General features: G+C 41.1%; 1 protein-coding gene across 7 annotated transcripts in view; it reads left to right on the top strand.

The window, feature by feature from the left end:
- NBEA (neurobeachin) overlaps positions 1-21,087 on the top strand; it is a 1,820,918-nt gene that overhangs the window by 1,512,782 nt on the left and 287,049 nt on the right. For all 7 annotated transcript variants that reach the window (XM_086935110.1, XM_086935108.1, XM_086935109.1 and 4 more), the window contains one exon: positions 18,442-18,554. In XM_086935110.1, coding sequence (XP_086791236.1) covers positions 18,442-18,554 — 113 coding nt within the window. The remainder of the gene's footprint in view (positions 1-18,441; positions 18,555-21,087) is intronic.

Genomic DNA, 21,087 nt, shown 5'->3' with positions numbered 1-21,087 from the left:
GCCTTTAGGTTTATTATGTTAAACAACTTCTTGTACCCAAACACTTTATCTTTAACTGTATATCATTAACCAGTTACTATTTCACCTTAATCATAACCATATAACTTGACCCATAAACCATTACCCATATAACCTTAGCCCACATACCTTGGGCCCAAAGTCCCAAATCCTTAACCCATTCACCAAACTCTTTACCACATGGCCAATCCCCTTTACCACAGCCTGTATTCCTACACTGTTAGTCTCTATCCCCTATATCCTATGCCCTTAAATCAATACTCCTAACCTCTTGCTCATAATACTTGTACACTACCTCAAAGCTTTAACCCTTAACCCATAATCTCATACCCCTATACTCCTAATGCTTACCTCTTAACTCTATACCCCAAACCCTTTACATTACAGCCCTAACCACACCTTCATCGAACCACAATCTTTAACCTCTTGACTATATATACCAACCCTTTAGCCCAAATGTTTAACCCTATACACTTAACTCCTAACCCAATATCCTAACCTCAACCCCAAACCTATACCCTAGCCCCCTGGTCAATACCCTGCACCTCTAAAGTCTTAACCCTAAACACACTAACTCTATACACTGTAACCCTTTACCTCAACTCTTAACCCTACACATGTGGCCCTCAATTCTATACCTTTAACCTTACATCCCTAGCCACAACTCCTAGAGCCATACCCAGTTCTTATTACTACCAATTCCCGTATGTAAATCTGAATTGTTCCCAAAAAGTTTCAAATTCAGCCTATAAAATATGTTACTGATTCTTACGGGCAGACTTAACAAGTTTGTGCATGAGGGGATGTCACAAGTGGCATTGTTGAGCAAATTATGCATTTTAAGTGATCTGTATTGGAGGTAAAATGGTTGCTTCTGTGCAGTCTCAGAGATGACCACAGAAATGCATTGAAAATTTACCAAGTATCCGCAGTTGTATCTTTATGACTTTTCCAAACTTTTCAAATGCCTTTCCCACATTTATCTGCATTTCTTAATTGTCACCTGATTAATTCAATCAATTGTTGCAGATAGTGCCAATAACCCACACATCCATTTTTCAATGGTCTCAGGCCAGAGAATACTTCCTATAAAGAAATCTCAAAAGAAAAATGGAGAGAAAAAAGACATTGGTGACGTTTGAAAGATTTTCTAACTATAAGCATGTTGACTTTACATCCACCATAAGTATAGTAAATGCATGTGTAAAATGGGAGATTTTGGCAACTCCTTTCTCCTTCGGTTTGCAGAACAGTTTTGTAAATTATGCATCTGTTTCCAAATTCCAGTGAGTAATTGTGCACCTATGCACCCAGACATTAAAGATAAATAGTACAATCTTACCAGAAGACTCTGAATACTCATTTTGCTATTTACTGTGCCCGACGGTATATGTGCTTGTTTCATATTTAAAGTCTGCTGATATACTTATAGTACTGACATCTTCCTAACATGCTCTAGTCCATTAGCTCTTGAGAGATGAGAGATAAAGAGATAGGTTTTCATGAAGCAGGGTGGAGGGCATGTGGGGAAGGGAAATGAATACATTAAACAGTTTAAGTGCCATGATCCTGTATCTGCAGCAGAGATGTTTGTTGTTGGACTAAATTTCATCCAATAAGTTGGACTAACGGGTAGCACCTAGGGCAGTCCTGGCCATCTTCTGAAAGCTCCAGTTATAGACACAAAGTGATGTGCTTATCGGCTAACTCCACATCAGTGAACTTAGCCACTGAGCTGAAATCACCATGGGTTATGTGAGCCAGTTAAGCCCTCCTATTTAAATCTGTTTGATCTGCAGATTTGCAATCCAACATTGATGGTTGAGCTTTTCTTTCATTTTGACATCGATAAACTTAGTACTGCTAAGCTGAGCTATAGTGAGTGACACCAGTTATGGACAGCACTAGAGTATGGAATATCCAAAGTAGCAGGCCCTATAGCAAAACACAAACTAATATTGCAAGGGGTCTCCGAGGGAAACTAAATAGCCCAAAAATAAATGCACCTCAATTCTGTACATGTGTCACAGACATTTTGTCCCATGCTATCGAATTTCATAATGATTAGGGGCCAGATGTAGGAGCCCTAATACCGGTCGGTAACGGCCGAATTCGGCCGTTACCGACCGGTATTAGGGTTTCCAGATGTAGGGGGCCTATATTTTACCGATTCTGTAAAGTTACCAAATCGGTAAATTTACAGAATCGGTAAAATACCGAATCGGTATATTTACCGATTCGGAAAAACCACATGTAGGTGGCACTCCTAAGAGTGCCACAGGCCCTTAAAAATCGGTATTTTACCACCTAATCCTATTGGGTGGTAAAATACCGAATTCAGGTGTGCATGCACATCTGTGCATGCACACCTGTGCAATGTGACACACAGACATGCCCTTGGCATGTCTGTGTGCCACATTGCACACAAGTCCAGAATTGGGGTGCTAGAGAGTGTCAAAGTGACACCCCCTGCACCCTTGCAGGATTCGGTATTTACCGATTCTGTAAATACCGAATCTGTATTTCACATTGATTCCTATGGGCTTCAAGGCCCATAGGAATCAATGGGAAAAACAGATTCGGTATTTACAGAATCAGTAAATACCGACTCTCACAGATTCGGTAATTTTTTACCTACATCTGCCTCCTTCCGACTTTTAAATACCGAATCGGTATGACTCGGTATTTAAAAGTCAGTAAATTGGATTTACCTACATCTGGCCCTTGGTCATTTTCATTAAAACTATGAGTAAAACAATCCATTGTGGGAGGGACTCTTGTAGATCAGAGGTTATGCATTAACACTCGGGCTCCTTTATGCTTTCCATGCCGCTCCGCAGTTTTCTTTCTTCATTATTCGCTCATGCGGAATCATCTATTCCACATGAGCAGATAATGGCTGTCCACACCATTTATAGAAAACCGCATCTTCTAGTAAAGATGCGGTGTTCTGGCGCGAGAGATGAAACTCCTTCAGTCTGCGGATTGTTTCTGTGACTGGCCCAGGAAGCATGCAAGCGCACATGCTCCTGTTTGCTGGCACTTTAAACAAAGCAGCAGCGCTGGGGAAAGCTACACAAAACTGGCACTGTGCACTGGGCAGCCACAGGGCACTGTGCACGTTGCAGATGTATGGGCACTTTACTGAGGGGCATTGTACATATTCATGGTATTGGCGCACGGGCACTATAGGCATTGCAGGCACGGGGAAATATACAGATCGGTGCATAAATTACAAGGGCGTTTTGATGACATGCTCCTGTTTTCTGGTGTCAGTTTTTTGCACTTTAATAATTTGGAAGCTGCACTTAGTTGCCTTGCTTTCTCTGGGGACTTATTATGCATTGTACTCCGGGGGCGGAACCCTCCAGAGCACAATTATAATACAGAAGGGGCTCCAGACGCTTGTGCGTCCTCTTCTGTAATACTGTTAGTGCTGGAGCACTTGTGAGAGGGCGCGCCTTCATTTGCATAGGAGCATGGGCCAATACAAATGAAGGAAACACTTTGCCTCTGCTCTGTATTACGGACATAGAGGCAAACATGCCTTTAGGAGACACACCAAAAGTGTGCCACAAAAAGGTGGCACACTTTCATTGTGCCTCCGAAAGGCAGCCCTCAGGAGGGCAGAAACAGAGTCCCATGGACCCGCCTTCAAATATCCTCCTGCAGACAGGTGTGGTCATTCACTGCACCAGTCTGCAAGGGGACGCCTCGCCCCTCTTGAAAGTGCAGGCGTCATGCCGCCTGCACTGTGAAATACGAGCAGCTTAAAGTAGCCACTCTATATTTCGCTTAAATGCCCATGACGCAAACAGGGAAAGTGCTTCCTATATGTAATACGACCCCTGGTGCCTAGGTAGGAAGGCGAGCCATCAGAACGCTACAGGTATTTAGAATGCTTAATTCAAGAACTTCAAAATTGAGGCCTTCATTCGGGCCACAGTCAGAATTCCAATGACATTCCTGTAATAGGAGAAAAAATCCTGAAACCCTAAATCGGAGGATAAACAGGTTGCGAAAATAAAGCAGAATAAAAAACACGTTTTCCCCATCTTCCAACCCACCAACATTTTTGGGCATATTTCACAGTCCAATCTTTCCTGGTGTGGACATATGAGGAAAAAGTGAGAAGTCTGAATACATATTTCCTCATGTTTCCCCCATGTTTTCTACATTTTTGTATAAGTATAAGAGACTTCAGTCTAAAAACTATAAGCAGTAGCTGAATGGCACTTAAGATCTTAGCTGAAATTGCCACAATAGTGATGTTACAGAAATAAGTCTATGCTTTTTACAGTAGCTCAAAATGTGCAGTCTGGGCAGATAGTTTTATTTCTGCATACTGTCTCGTTTTTAGCTACAGTGCATGTGAACGGAATTTTAACTTCTGGGCCATATTTTGTTTCATTTAATAAATGCTCTGTTTGACAGTTGCAAAAAGGCGCTCTAAAAGCCTGTGCATGTGTCATAACTCCATAGGGCCCACACTTCTTAGTGTTCTTTTTTTATGTTTACAGGCCAGACCGTATGCTTCTCTCTGGGAGCTCCTTCTTAACGATAACAGCAATAAGAAAAGCCAGCTAGGCTTTCCATACCATTCCTTCCCATCCCAGCCCATATTCGACCAATCAATTACAATTTTGCAAACCCCTTAATAGCATTTCATTCTGTACTTGACTGCCTCATTGGCCTCTTTCAAGTTCTCTAGCACTAAGACGCATACTTGGTATGTAACATTACATTACATTACTTAGCAGCTATGGGGCTATATTCCATTTGTAAGTAAGTTTCGGGTTTGTGTAGAGATGTAAAACATAGACCATTTAATGCGTGTATCCTATGATGCATTTTTAATGATTTAAGCATTTTAGGGAAATGTCAAATTCTTTACAAATTAGCAAGTTGCTACATATCAACTATGCATTTTTTGATACGCATTCAGCATTGTAAAGTAGGGGAGAAGATGTAGCTTTGTGGTTAGAGCTGTCTACCTCGAAGCGGGTTCGAGTCCCGGCAATGACGCTCAACATCTTGTGATTCTGGGCAAATCACTTAATGTTCCTGTGCCTAAGAAAAATTAACGTGTCCGTCTGTAACGAAACTGGTGCTCATGTAAAGCGTTCTGATACCCGATGTCTCAGGTCTAATTTGGCCTATATAAAACTCTTTAAAAAAAAGTAACCAAACAACTACATGTAATACTTGAAAGAACCTATCAATACATTAACAATGTGAGAGAAGCAGAAAATAATTTTCATAAAAACACTGATTATTGAGTATTTTTTTAAATATATTAATCCAAACCAGTGGGTGGTTTCTTTAGAGAAACAACTGCAAAACAATGTTTTTCTTTTTGATTCCTACATTTCCAATATACACTTTATTTACAACTCAGGTTGCCTGCAATTTCTGGTCGTAAAAAATAAGTCAAGCCAAATTCTAAAGTGTATTGTTGCACCATTGAGCAATTGTAAAACCTGTGTGTTGTGTATACATCTTCCTAAGGCATAGTCACACCACCTATAAATCTAGTTGTACAGTGCTACATTGCCCCTAGAAGTTCCACTACACATCTTGTGTTAAGGACCTCAGTCATCAATTTAAATATTTGATGAAGTGCATCATGGTGAAGCACAAATAGGTAATGGTGAAGTATGTTCATGCCTCTCAAGTTGTACAACGTTATTGTTGAGAGGATTGTCACGTATCAGTCATGTATCATAGCAACAAACGAAAGCAGTGCCTGTTTGTGACTATCCTTAAAAATGAGTAAATATGTAAAATAAAAGTAGTCCTTAATTAAACAAACCAATATGAATCTAGTAATTCTTGCAAAATCATGTGCAGTTTAATTTGTAGCTTTAAAAAAAACAGAGGCCTGCTTTCTTTGCAAAAATAAAATATCCTGCAAACAATGGCTTCTTTGGACTATTAAATGTCTATTTTCCAGCGAGTAAATAGCAGTATTATTTCTGCCCTTTACCTGCCCAGACTCTACCAGCAGGCATCGTGACATAACAACTCAACTCTAATAACTTAATACGGCTGAAGTGCTGCACCATTTTCTCATTACAGATGACAAGTGATGTACCAACTATACTGGTGTAAGATTCGAGATTGGACTTAACACATGGTTTGGAGGTTTCCATGTACTATGCGACCAATTAAGTGTTGTCTCTTGGCGTTGAAGAAGTCAGAATACAGTTTAAGCCCCCAGGAAGTGACTCTTGTAAAAAAAAAAAAAAAAAAAAAATGTTTTGACTGTGGGATTTGTAGAAGATTACATTTTTATACTAATGATGAAGAATTTTGAGGAATCCGTTGAGAATGGATGCAAAATTATAGGAATGAGCAAGGTTTCATGCAGAGTGGTGGCCCGATTCAGTAAAATCTGCTTTTCACCTTGGACGCTAATTTGTCCTCATTGCGCAATAATCTTTCTGTTACAGATATGTATGTGCTGCTCCCCTATCCTGTTTACAGCACTTATTCAATAGTGACCCCCCCTTTAGCGCTGTCTATCCATCCTTATGGTGACCCCAGAAAAATCCTGACAATCAATAAACTAACACCAACGGATTCTACACACACAAAATTTGCATTTATAACATTTTGACTTGGTAATAATTTTGACTAGAAAAGACATGGTTGTATTTATTTGATTTAAATCATACTGTACTATCCGATTTTCCATTGATCACAGTGCCGCTTTCACTTTTTTCACTTTTTTTAACTATTCTCTAACAATATTTAATTGTTAATTTTCCAAATAGTACTATTGAAAAATTAATAGCTGCCTTTGATAAATAAATTGCTGTTTATTTACCACTCCTTTTCTCATTACTGTCACACTAGTGATTTCTAAACACAGTAATCAACATTTTTTAAATCAGTGAACGGTTTCAATTGAACACCCTGTCTTTGCAAAGTGCAAGACAGATTTTGCTGCACCCGTTTTGGACTTTTGTGCAGACTTGAAATGAAACATGCCTTGGGTACAGGGTTGTCCAAGCAAATCATATTGACTTCGACCCACTAAAGGTTTTGTGCACCCCTAGAGCAAAACCTTGGTTTTGTCTTTGTAAAATCTAAATCCTCATTCTTTAAATGATGTTCGAAACTTAACAAACACAAATCCTCACATTCATGCTGAGATGTGCAATGGAAAGCCATTAAATTAATTATTAATAATGCATATGGCTTTGTTGAATATTATTGCAAGTCAACCATCAATTTGACAAAATTCTGTATCACTTTCTAGTGGGTATCTTTAACCACTGGACTTTGCCTCATTACCCAAAAGTTTCATTACTCTGGGATGCATAGTAAACATACCTGTCGGTTTGTTACCTCTTTGTTAGTTGCTTAAAATGAGGAGCAGGAAGAGAACAGGAAAAGCCTCAGTAAGCCACCCTTGAAAATATTTTTATCCCCGTTCCACATTTCTCTGCGTTCAATTGCTCAGCCACCGTCCTCTGCAGGGGTTGGTCGATTGTCCAAGCGATTTTTTTTTCCTGGATTAAAAAAATTCATTCATATGCAACCTTTTTTTTGCCAAAGGTATTAACTAAAATACCGTAAATTTCGCAGACAGCTGTAAAGACAGACACGTAATAAACTGCAGTTCTTGAGCAGAACTAAGTAGCACTGTTTCTGCACAGCAAGAATTATGCATGTGCCTTTTCAAAAATGTTGTGTCGCTCCCTCAGGGATGCTTTTAAGAATGAGGTGGACAAGTATCCCTAAAGTCCACCAGCCCTGAAGGTAGCTCGCTGTGAATTAGCCCACTGCAGTTTTCTCTATGTCCCACACGACGAACACTCCAGGTATACATTAACGTTATACCATTTTAGATGTTCTCTGTATAGGTAAAAATAACACATTCTTCAATTGTCTACGTTGGCAACTAGTCACTTGCATTTGTTTGTTGATTTAGGACATTTTCTGTCCTATGCTTTACTGGCATGTAGTTTTCAAAACTCCCATTTTATAGTTTACTTGTGACAGCTCGTAAATTAGTACGGAAAACCCTGAGCGTTCAAATTTAATGATTACACCAGTGCTTTTAGTATGCAGAGAAATGGGGGCTGTTGTTCGGCAGTCGGTGCAGAGAGAAGTTGTTTGTAAAGAAGTTAAGTAAGTGTTTTGTTTCATTAGTGCAGGCCCGGTTTCTGAATAAAGAACCGAACAAGGGACGCTGTGTTTTCCAGCGCCAGGTCTGGTACCCCAGGATTCTCTCCTGCATCAGGAAGGAAACATTTAAGGAGACAGCCCCATAAATCCAGGGAGAGCTGGGAATTGTTAACCACGGTTAATTCTACATATTACTTTAATATATGTGTCTGGATATATATGTATTACGGGCCGACAGGGTGTCTGTGTAACAGTCAATATAGCCAGGTGTCTAACACCACCACGTGAAGTCTATGATTCATCTCTGATATGGACAATCTGGAAGAACCTTTTCACTTTTATGCTACACATGCAACAACAAAGAAAAGCGAAGAAAGTCAACAAGCGTGACTTTTTCCTCAAAGGTTTCTATATGCTGCATTCGATGTGCACAAATTAGGGAATAAAAAAGCTATTTTGTTAGATATTCGAGCTACCATAATATCTGATATGTTTCCCATGAGGTTTAATGTTGACTACTTGTAATGGTTTACAAAAGCACTTATGACCTGTCCCCCCCCTTCCCCCCCCCCCCCCCAAAAAGATGCACTGCAAACAATATTTTCATTTTGGTTCCACTTTGCATGCATTTCACTGCAATCGATGGTCTTGTCTACAGAGTTGCATTTAGTAAGCAGATCACCTTAGTTTTCTCTGTTTACCAAAAACAACATTTAAAAAAAGATTTTTGAAGAAGTAAAACAAAAAGGTACTTTCTCTTGATTTCTTAGTTGTTGAGTTTTTATATAAAGAGCGTCATCCTGCCTTTCATAAGCAAATACAAATTCAAAAGCATTACAATTTGCGTAATGGAGATAATAGCTGGGAGGAGTAGACTGGGTTTAAGGGGTTGTGTGTGGGGGGCATGGATAGTGGGCTAAGCAAGCCATACCTCCCACCCCCGACCCCTTACATCCAGGGCTTCTTGTTGCAGCTAGGCTTGGGCTACACAGAACTCTGCAAAGTGACCAAAGCAGCGCAGTGCATTAAGTTGCGCTGTTTGCGCCGGGTGTTTGTCGCTCGCAGGAAAATCAGCGCCAAAGGCACTATTTGCAGAGGGTGCTGCTTCTTTCTGCCACTCAAGTAGATTTTCTACTTGAGCGGTAGCTTCCTCAATGTGAACTGAAAGTTTCTCAACACAAGCGGTAGCGACGATCCATGACCGCCTACGTTGAGAATCCTCATAGGGAGGTTGTCTAGCATTGGATTTTCATTGCTCGCGTTCACCAACTTAACGTGGAAAACTCCGCAAACGGAGCGGAGTTCACCGCCCAGGCCTAGTCACAGCCACCATTTATTTGAATTCAAAATTGAGAAACTAAAATTACATGCCATACTTGGATCACATGCCCCTCTGTGCCATAGGATTCAAGCTGCACCTCAGTGATGAATACCATCAAGAACCTAGCTGACAAAAGTGCAGCATATGTAGTGGCACCAGGCCTCAGATGTGGCAAGGGCCTACATAGGGTTGCCATCTGGTCCCTATTCTACTGCCATGCCTTGTATTGTTAAGTCTAGGCTGGTGAAAATATTGGAAATGCAATGAAATCCGGCACATTTTTTCCTTCTGAAATAGGATCCTAAAACAGCAAGCACATAAAGAAAGCAGTTGAAAAGTATTTGAGAGCTGTCTAAATGGTTTCAGAAAGATTAATAGAGAAAGCAGAGGGATAATCACCAAGTTATAAGTGAATCCTGACAATTTTACACACATTTTTTCCCCTCCCAGCTGTTGGCTGTTCCTGAATGGCAAAACCTAAGCAAATGCCCAGATGTTTTTTTTCTCAGAAAGGTGGACGCCCAAGGCCTGCTGCACCCCATTTATTTTTGTACTACCAAAGCAGGAGATGGGGGAGGGCAGGTATTTAACTTATATGCATTGGGCCACTGGCGGAATTGCTAAGCCAGCTAATATCGGGGGTTGGTTTTGTTCTTGTTCTGAGGAGACTTGACCTGGAATTTGGAGCGGACTCTTATTATTGGAGTAGGACCAAGGCTAATTTATTAAAGGTTAGGCAGTGGCTGTAGTGACACAGGAAGCAAAATAAGTTTGAACTGGAATGCACCCCAGAGTAATTTCCAGTGAGTGAAATCAATTGAAACATTCCACCCATAACATTTTAGGTTTTGAAAATGAAATGGCTGTCAGACCCATTAACTCTTATGTTTCTCGACCTTGACGCCTGGCATAGTCTTCATAGATCTCAGGTTTTTGAAGGAGCACCGTTGCGTGTTTATCTAGGTTCCTGGTCGATACTGTGACCTTATGCCCCTATTCGGCTATAAATCCATTTATTCCCTATATTGGCATAACCGTTCAAGTGTGATTTTCTGAAAAGTCATCTCTGGCCTCACACGAACAGAGCCACATTCCAGCATAGTTCTCTCTGCCACTTCCTTTGCGACCAATTAGTGCGATGACAGAGCAGTAGTCACTATCTGATATTCCTAGATAACACTCCGAGTTCTTCAACAAGATAAAAACTCCGCAAACCTGGAAATCCCCGCTTGCTGTGTTTTGATTAGTAATGGAACTCTAATGAGCAACTGATAACTATCACTTCCTAGTGATATCTTTAATTGACGTCTTATGTCCAGCAAACTTGCGTCAAACCCGGCACCTGTCAGGTATAAATATTACCAACGTTGCCTTAAGCAATGTGAGCTGCAAGCTACTGTTGCTGATGCTGGCTGCCTGCAAGACCCCGTGTTAGTAAGTCTTGCACTCTGTCGCTGCAGCCTGCTATCCTGTGGTGGTGAAGTTGCTGATACCATTATCGCCGCTACAGCGCGAACTATGGTGCAGTACGCTTAAGGAGCTGAACAGCCGTCCCTCTGCGAAGACATCCAGCAGATTCCAGCTGCCCGGGGACGCTGTCCCCCCTCCTTCCTCGACGCGCTGAAGAGAAGCCGCTGCCTTTCTCGTGCAGAGAAATCCAGTCCCGGCGCTTCTGGTTTACCCTCGCGGGTGACTGGGATATCGAGAGAGACCCCTGAAGGAGATACCAATCCTCCATCATTCTATTCAGAGGTATGGTGTTGACTAAACCCTTAGACGAGAATTCTTGAAACAAACCTTGGCAAAACCAACTTAACTTAAAGCTACTTACTTACTCCCCTTTTCACGTGTTAGGCTTAGGTCAGGCACACTGGGGTAGGCTTAGTTAGAAGCACCAGTTGAGTATTTTAGCCTATTGTATATATGACTGTATATATGTTTTATTACTTTAAACCATTGTATGGCTAAGAAACCATATCAATGCTTTTACAGTTCTATTTCGCAATACTTATCTTACTGTACGTACTTTTTATAATAACAATTATTGCAATTGTGGCAATACATTTCTCTTGTATGAGAAGAAAGACTGTGCAATAAATGTTAACCCTTTATTGACAAACGCCCGTCTCTCTATTCTCTACATCTCGTGAAAGTAAACTGCACTAGACTGACTGAGTGAAATACAGGTCTATTGTTTCACACGACCCTAGAGATTGACTCTTGATCTGAGGAGCAAAGTTGTCATGTTTCACGGTTGTTGGAAAGCTGAATCCCTTCTTGTCTGTGCCAAGGAAGCTGATCACTTCCTATGCAGAGAAGAAAGTTTCCAGTGACCTCTGAGCTAGTTGGTAACACAACCCAATTAAGTTTAGCATAGTCAGTGGAGGCCTGGAATATCCGCAGTTCCACGTCGATACTACTGTTTATGTTATTCCAATGCGCAGGGCCTAGTGGGAAACTAGGAACTACACTACAGCACCATTCCACATTTGTAACTGTGATATGTACATATGTAGGCATTACTCTGGAGCCTTTATGATATATATTTTGGTGATTTTAACCCACCCGTCTTTGGTCCAGTTGAGGGAAACCAAATGTTCACAATCACTTTTCCATGTTTTTTTGTGGTGTCACACTAATTTTGTGAGTGAACCTTAGTCAGAGTACCTGTTTGCCCATATATTATTCTCCTAGGGATTGTTGTGATATCTCCTATGCATCAAATATTGGAGCACCCTTTCGCCTGAAGGAAAAGCAGAGACATTAGATGTCACTGAAGGATTAACCACAGCCACACATTAAACCACTTGTAACACAAAGTGTTTACTTTGAGACCTGTGGCTCAGAGTTACAGCACAAGCACCAGAGATAGAAACCAAAAAGACTCTTTAAGAACTGTGTTAACCTTCTGCAGTTCCCAACTCCTGCTCATCAGAAGAAATAGGTTGAGGTTTCATCTCCAAATGATCATCAAGCATTCTGGATCGGTGAGATATAATGGCCACCAAGGCTGCAGAAAGTGTTATATGCTTAAGTGTCCTACTAAGACATCTCCATGCTGGAAGACTTGAAATAATCTAAAAGAAAGTAACTTAAAATCTTAACAAGCAATATTATGAGGCTGCTGCGAAGATTGGCAGAGTTAACTAGTAAGTGTGCATATTCTGCTGGAGAACTGTTGACATTTCTGGAATGGGGCTTTACCCTTCTGCCTTCCAAGCCAGGCCACTTGTTGCCCATTTAGACAGGAGCGGCCCATGCAGGGAATAGCGGTGAGCGGGGTGGGGGGTAGTCGACAGACAACGACGAGGAAAACTTAAATACATTTTTTAAAAACACTTGTTTTGCGCTCGCTGTATCGCCGATGTACCAAGTGCAAGGTAAGTGATTTTCTTTTTTTTTAAATTTAAGTTTCCATCGTCCTCTGTCGACCGTTATCTCTTGTACTAGGGTCTTTGGTGTTTTTATTGTTATCTCTGCCTGCCTCCTAATGGAGAGTCTCTTTTGGCTCTAAATGGTTAGTCTTTTTCTTGATGTGCACGAAAAAAAAATTGAGGAGTAGATTTGGAGGGCTGTTTCGCTTTTCCAGTTGCTTGCCTGTTGTGCAAACTACTAGCAGGTTTGCTAATAAAATGTGTATCACTTGCAGCCAAGGGCTTGACAATGGACTCTCTGGAATTCCACACACAAATGACAGTGCAACTTTGCCTTGAAAGATGAAATGGCCACTTCCCTAGGCAGTCTAGCTTTAGATAGCAATATCCTTATGACATTGTTTGCTGCAAACAAAATTGATCACAAAGATTCAACTGTTTTGCTGTCAGGGTTCACAATAGTCACCAAAATGACTGCACACTTTTACTACTATCACCTGGACTAAGCTGCGGCTAGTCACAGTGCCTTTTTTCCTGTGACAAGCACAAACACTGATTTTTCAAAGTTGTCTTTAAATATGTCTGCCCATCAATTAGTTCTAACACAGTTTTACAAAAGCAATTTCAGAAACCCAGGCTACACTGACCACAGTTAACATAATACCTTTCCACTAGCCCAATACAAAGTTATTCTTTTAATCTGCAATAATCATAGCCTTTGTGTTTTTTGTGTGTATTATATCTATATGGTTGATTGTCCTTGTTGGACCTGGCCCTTTGTGCAGGTTTATCCCCTGACTTTTTGCCTTTTGCCTCCTATTTTTCTGACCATGTTTTTGTTGGCTTTACTACTCTGGGCACGTTACCACTGCTGATCAGTACTGAAGTGCATATGCTCTCTATGTAAATGTTAATTCTGATTGGTTATCCATGATTGGCATATTTGATTGAATGATAAGTCCCTAGTAAAGTGAACTTGGTGTGCACAGGGCTTGTAAAACAAATGCTACTAGTGGGCCTGCAGCACTGATTGTATCAGGCATGCCATTGCAGTGTCTGTGAGAGTAGTTTTAAACTGCCATGTTGACCTGGCAAGTGCACCCACTTGCCAGGCCCAACCTTCCCTTTTACTACATGTAAGGCACCCCTAAAATAGGCCCAAGGTACCCCTATGGGCAGGGTGCAGTGTATGTGAAAGGATGGACATATACTGGTGTGTTTTACATGTCCTAATAGTGAAATACTGTCAATTGTGGTTTTTAATATTGCACTGCCTATCTCTCCCATCTGCTCTTATTGGAGCTGCTGTGTAACATCTTACAAGTGTAACTTTAATTTTGGAAGAGATAGAGATTTGGACTTTGGGCTCCCTGAGCTCCAAATTTAAAAATACATATTTTAGTGAAGTTGTTTTCTAAATTTTGTGTTGGAAAATGCCACATTTTTACCATTCAGTGCCTCTGCCTACCTGTGAAATCATATGGTTTAGGCTGACAAGGCCCTGCTTGTGCATTCACACTAGACAGTCACAAGAAGGGAGCTGAGATGTGTCCTGCAAATCCTGATGAGCCATCTCCAGGCTGATGGTTCTTCTTGAGCTAGAGTGGTGGGAGGAGTTGTCACTGACACCTGAATAGGGCTGGACCTGTCTTCTTCACAATGCTGTCTCCACCCCCTGGAGTGTGTTTTGAGACAAGGCCAGGCAAAACAAGAACTTTTAAACAACAAAGACTTTCTTTTGAAGTGTGCCTACTTCAAAGGCAAAAAGGGGTATACATTTGGATCTAAAACCCCAGAATTTTAGAACACTTCTGAATTAAGAGGCCTCTGCCAAGAAGAAGTCCTGAAGAGCTGCCAGGAGGAGCACTACCCCTTTGCTGTGTGTTGCTATGGTGGGTTGGTGCTTAAAGTTTTCAGACACTCACCCCCAGTCACAGATCTGGGTTTAATTAATCATTGTTCTTTAGCTCACTAAGCTACACCAGTTCAGACATGGCCATATGCAAATCAGTCTTGACCCTGTTCCTCATGGGACCAGTCCAGCCCGAACTGCCAAGCCAGGTTTTCACTGGACCGTAAACAAGCATCCTAGTTTGGGTTCGGGGTTTCACCCCTTATCAGGGAAGGCAGCAGTACCTCACTCGTCATAGAGTGCGATGGGGTCAGTGAAACTGCTGACCCCAAACCCACCCTGTGATGGGGTGTCACTGTTTGACACTCGGACCTGGGCAATTCAGGGCTTAAAACTGAAGTACCCAGGTCTGAGGCAATCGGTGATGCTCCCCCTCATCACGAGGGGAAGGGCCTCAAAGCACATTTTCTAGGCCGAAGAGGTCACGCCCACGGGGCTATGAAATCTTCAGCCTGGCAAAGTTCAGCTCTGGCAGCCAGGAGTGTGTGCATTTGACGCATGTCTAGCGCCTGGCTGCCTGACCTGTACACAGAGTGTCTCTGTCAGGCTGGCCTTTGGTCAGCTTGATAAACACTCTTCTTTTCTGGAAAAAGGTGAGGGGGAGTGGCCCCTTCGCACATATGGGTGGTCTGTGACTGTCTTTTGGAAGGATCTCTCTGTCTTTGATGTATGCCTGGATATTTATGTGTGATGCTATATGGCAGATTTCCAAGGTTAGTGCTTACACAGAGACATCCATAGATATTGGTAACAAAGTTATTTTCATTGTTAGGTCAGCTAGGATTGATGTAAAAAAAGAGAATGCATAGAAGGACTTTGGGTCAACCTGTTTGTTGATGAACCTCTTTACAGAAGCTTAACATTTGAATGTTCAGCTGTTATGTTAGTCTGCTTTGGAGTTCCCTCTATTGAAGATTAAGGACATTGAAGTGACATTATGTCGGTGACAGTCATTTTCTGTATTAAAGGAAATTCAGTAATATTTTATTTCAGCCTACTTTCCCTCAGTCAGTTGCTACAGATTAAGTTGTGGGCTTTGCCACTCGGGCACAGATCCCGCGGTCATCTGGCACAGGAACAATTGTCTGTTCTCCCAGCTGCACACCATGTTTGTGAGCGGTGCTCTACTGGAAGCCGTCTTCTCCACTGGAGATGTATGGTTAGCCGGTAATGTTCTCTTTAATGGCTGCTTCTAGTGTATGGGTACTCACCTGTGGTAATAACAAGGCATTGTAGGACCTTGGACAATGTTTTTCTTGGTTATTCTCGCAAAGAGCATGCACCACACAGTAATCTTGCTTGGGATGAAACCAGCCTTTCTTGTGAAGATCACAGTGTTGCACATGTTCCTTGGTTTACATTGGTGATGTGTGTTTGTTATCCCCACTTTTTGCACAACTTTCCTTCCAGGTGATGGAGGCAGAGCTGCTATGGCAGAAGCTCAGAGGCATTAATGAGTTGCTGCATTCATGCTGTGCCCGATGGAGGCTGTGTTTGGGGGTGAGGCAAAACTGTAGATTGTGCCCCTTCTTCATAGTTATAGAAGGCTTATGTAACCACATAGCATTAGCATGTGAGATGTTTGCAGCAGCTCCATCTTGGCTACCCTAAGACTTCTTTCACTTAGATTCACTCCTGTTGGTGTGATCTGAATGCATGGGGAGAGAGAGCAAAAGAAACACAAATAGAGCGCAAGAGAGAAGGAGAGAGAGAAACTGAGACAGGCAGACAAAGACAGGTGGGATGAGAGAGTGAGAGAGATAGATAGAAAGGGAGAGAGAGAGAGAAAGACCGGGAAAGACAATTGAAGAACAAAGAGTCAAAAGGAAAGAGAGAGATAGACAAAGTATGTGAGTGACATAGACAAGCCGGAATGGAAGGATAGTGAGAGACAAGCAGAGACAGATATACAACATGTGAGGGCCAGGTAGAGTAAGACGTAGCAGGAGAAAGAAGAGCAACAGAGGGCCCAAGGGAAGAGAGAGAAAGAATATATATATTTTTTTGTGTACATGCTTATAATGTGTCACACTCACTTTTTGCAGAATGAAGGTCGTGGTTCATTGATGTCAGTAACAAAGCTCTACCACTGTGACCTTCATAGGGCTAGTAACTTGTAGCATTACCCTTGCAGTACCAAGTTTGGCTGCGCCATGCTGGACATGGTCAACATTTTCTGTTCCGGACTCTATATATCGGTGAATGGACAGTGTGTAGATATGCCCGTGTATGGCACTGAGTAGAGTTTGAAGATCTGGGATTGAGTGCACCTTGGATAGCCATTGAGGAATGCATTATGCGGTGCAGCGAGTGTTCAGTGCTGCTACCTGTGGTTTGGTGATCAGAGGCAGAACTGTTTGTAGTCTGTCAGGCATTCCTTATGCGGTATGGCATACTTCAAGTAATGGCAACATTAATATGAATGACACTTCCTGTGGGCTCTGAGGTGAAATCATGTGTTTACTGTTCTCTCTGTATTTGATAAAGTCAATAGAAATATTTCAGACCCACAAGTAAAGCAACCCTGTTCCCGCTTCTTCGTACTGACTTTCACTCGTGGTCTCAAGAAGTTTGCTGCAGCCTACAGCAGAGTTTGCATTGTGGGAAACCTACATACAAAACAGGCAATGTCTTTGATTTTTAGTTATTTGGCTGGTGCATCATCAACAATGGGTTCCTGCAACTAATTATGCAATCAGACATTAGAGAACTTTTCCATGTGGGTTGTCTGCCTTTCAGAGTGGACTCTGGCCCCTAAGGAGCACGAAGGGCATAAGATGTAGCTCCTGGTTTGGTGAAGTTTGCTGAGTGAACTCCCATTTCTTCGATATAACGTTTGAGCAAAATAAGGGCGGTACAGCTGGTGAGAGGAAAACCTAATCATAGTGAGGAAAATTCTGTGATTTCTTTGTGGTTAGATATGTGATCCAAGAGTAAACCGTGATCTAACATGTCAAGATGCTTTATTAGTTTTGCCACTCCGACTTGAGTCCTGCGTCTGCTGGTAGAAGATGATTGTCTTTGCCTCCGCTCGCCATCTTTTTGAGGGGTACAATGGTGGCGAGGGTCTTCTGCTGTGAAGGTGCAGTGATCTAGCATGTCAAGGTGAAACTAGCCTCATAGAATTGATATTTTGGGCTGCTCTTTATCATGGGTCTTCAGCAGCTCTCCCTCTGTCTCATTGCCATGCATTGGGAAGAGATGTGTTGGCAGGTGACAGTGGCACATTTCACTGTACAATATCGTTTTATATACTTATCTTGAAACTTTCTGTACTGTACATTAGATTTCCATATTTCATTGTTTTAACATTCTCCAGGCTGTAGCTCAAAACTCATCGAAATGACACCGAGTCATTGACATGTTCTTTAAGGCAGGAAATATGGATTTGTATATTAGAATGTGTCCTGAAGTCCATTACTTTTTGTTCCTTCACTTAGTTGACCGTAGCAGATGTGTCTACCTCTCTTCTGTGTGCTGTCAGCCTTATAAACTAGGTTTTAATTGTTCATTTGTTTATAGGATTCTTTGGTGCATAATAATTTTGAACCAATTCTTATTATCATTGTGTTGACCCTTGAGTATGTTTTAATCCTTTGAATCATATCTGCAATAATGAAGTGTATGAAAATAGGTTCTTCCGAGGTGATCGCTTACAATAGATCTTTTTTCTTCATCAGGGAGGACGTACAACGATCTTAACCAGTATCCGGTTTTCCCATGGGTGTTAACAAATTACGAATCGGAGGAGCTGGATCTCACCCTGCCAGGCAACTTCAGGGATCTTTCAAAGGTACTATTTCTATTTTTATTACAGAGTAAATAAAGTACTCTTTTCTGGTCTCACTTAGCTTGCACGGTCTCTTCTCGACATGCTGTAATCAGGATATGGGCATGAAGTTCAGCCCACTTTCTGCCATTCTTTTTAATTGGCTCTTGTCACTGTCTTTTGTAAATGGTGGCTTTTCACTGGCCAATAGCCTTAGTAGTCCCTCCTTAGTACCGCCTTTTCTCTTCTTGTAACCTCCCATGAGGACACCCCCTGTTACATGTGTTGTTACTCTGTACTTTTTTTTATCTCCGCCTCGGATGCACTGTTTTCTTACATGGCTTTGTCCTGTTTTGGCTGTTTGACTTCTTGCTTACAAGAAGCAAGGCTGGCAGTAACTACTCCTCTTTAACCCCCAGTATTGCTTTTCGCAAGCAAGGACTAAAAGTACAAAGTGTGTGTTTACGCACCGCTTGAAGGTTTTCAAAACACATAGATAAAAGGCATTGTCATTTACAATGCCAATAGCTCTGACTCTTGCAAATGAGAGACCTATTGCATTGCAAATGTTTTGTTTTCAGTGGTCTTTAAATGCACTTACTGAAACTGGAGGTGGATATACACAGGGTGTGGTAAAGAGCATACTTCTGGTCCCAGATCAGAAAGTTCTAGAGCTTCAAATTGTTTTGCATTTGATCAAACATACACAATTGAGCATAACATACTGCAATCATTTGCATATATTTTGTTATTGATCACGATAAGAAGCCCCAGTTGAGTGATCTCACTCATAACCAAACCAGCAAACTTATCCAAGTCTCTTTGGATGATTTGCTCAACCATTGATTACTTGTAACACATTTCTGAGGAAAGTCTTCCCAGGGCTTAGAGAGAAAGCCCTCTTCGAAGCCATTGTGAATTGTGGTTGCATAAGCAAGTACAATTTTGGTGGCCAGAAAAGGTTCCTTTGGTACTTCTAGGGTATGACAGGTGAATGAAAGGGGCTGTCTTCTTCAAAACGTAGCCCTTTTAGTTGTAGTGATCAATAATTATCATTAGAGCCGTGTCTTTGTACAAGACGAAATAAAATGCATAATTCCAGTGACACCTCAGTTCAACCCATTATATTCTATTAAAATCTATATTTCCTATAAAAAAAGACATGAAAGCACGAATAGAAAGGGAGTCATTAGAATGCAGAATGCAAAATGTGATTATTGTGTCAGTCTTGTGACTTTAGGGGTCTGAGGAAAAATAAAGAAAATATGTAGCATAAAGAGGACTTTGACAAATCACCCTAGGCGTGATGGTCATAAAAAATTGTTTGCTTATCCATTAACCACACCCACGTCAAAGAAAATAATTTGGGCCAAGACATGTTTATATGTTACTGTTACTGATAAACACACTCTGGGAGCTAGTCAGTCTAGGCTAACCTAGTGGTCCTTATCTGTTGATAATACCTGTTTATGTAACTGAGTTTCAGACCCATTTATAGTTCCTCACAAGCTTCTGACATAGTTAACACATCTAACCCATCATCCGGACATATTACAGGGTGACAGTCACATTCTATTGCAGTAATGTGATAAGGATAGCAGATGTTTAATGATCAGGTATGCAGGCTATAATCAATATTCTGTGCTGTTCATCCCATATGAAACAGATGACCTAGATGTGCTAATTATTTGTAGTGGACAGTGAAATGGTCATGCAAGGTGGATCTGCTAGATTTTATTTGCTTTCATCCTGTATGTTTCTATTCTTTCAGTTTTCCCAATGTTTTGTAGTTGCAAAAATACGTTGTATTCTGGGAAATAATATATATGGGACATTTAATTGATTTAGAGTGTCTTTATGTCTAGACATATGGTACTTTGGGTTACAGACAACTGCAACTTGCAGTAGAGACCTGATGGATTCCAGACATTGGAATACATTATAAGTGACACAAACTATTTACAAAACAAATAGATATTACATCCATATAGAATAAAGAGGCATTTTCATTTATCCCATATAATATGGATCATATTGTTCACATCTGATAAAATTGGTTGCCGTTTCACTGCAAGGAAGACAAACGCATGTCTTACTGTCTACCACAGGGTTCTCTAAAGTTGGTCCTGGAGAACCGTATTCATACCAGATTTTAATAATAATTACATTTATCTAAATGGGGACATGCTAAAAATATGGCATGGACCACTTAGGAGAACCCTGGTCTACCAGCTTCTTTGGATCTGTACTTTTCAGCTGGAAATTTGTAACTTGCACTCTATAGGCCAAATCACTTCTATCGATTAGAGGATACTTGTTCAGTTACATACCTAAAAAGTATTTTTTATAGTGGCATAGGGTGGGTTGAGAATGATAAAAAGTCTCTAAAGAGATTAGGCACTTTTAACATTAATTATCTATTTCACTGGTTCATGCCGTAGGATGTTTAGTGGAGAAGTCTGTTAGTTTCTTGAAGTGGACAATGAATTAGATCTTGTTTTAGAGGAATGGGAGTAACACCTATGATGTATTAATTAGTAATCCATGGTCATTAAAA

Source organism: Lissotriton vulgaris, chromosome 8, assembly GCF_964263255.1.
Source record: "Lissotriton vulgaris chromosome 8, aLisVul1.2, whole genome shotgun sequence".
Classification (NCBI taxonomy): Eukaryota; Metazoa; Chordata; class Amphibia; order Caudata; family Salamandridae; genus Lissotriton; species Lissotriton vulgaris.
This window is presented reverse-complemented; position numbering and strand designations above follow the sequence as displayed.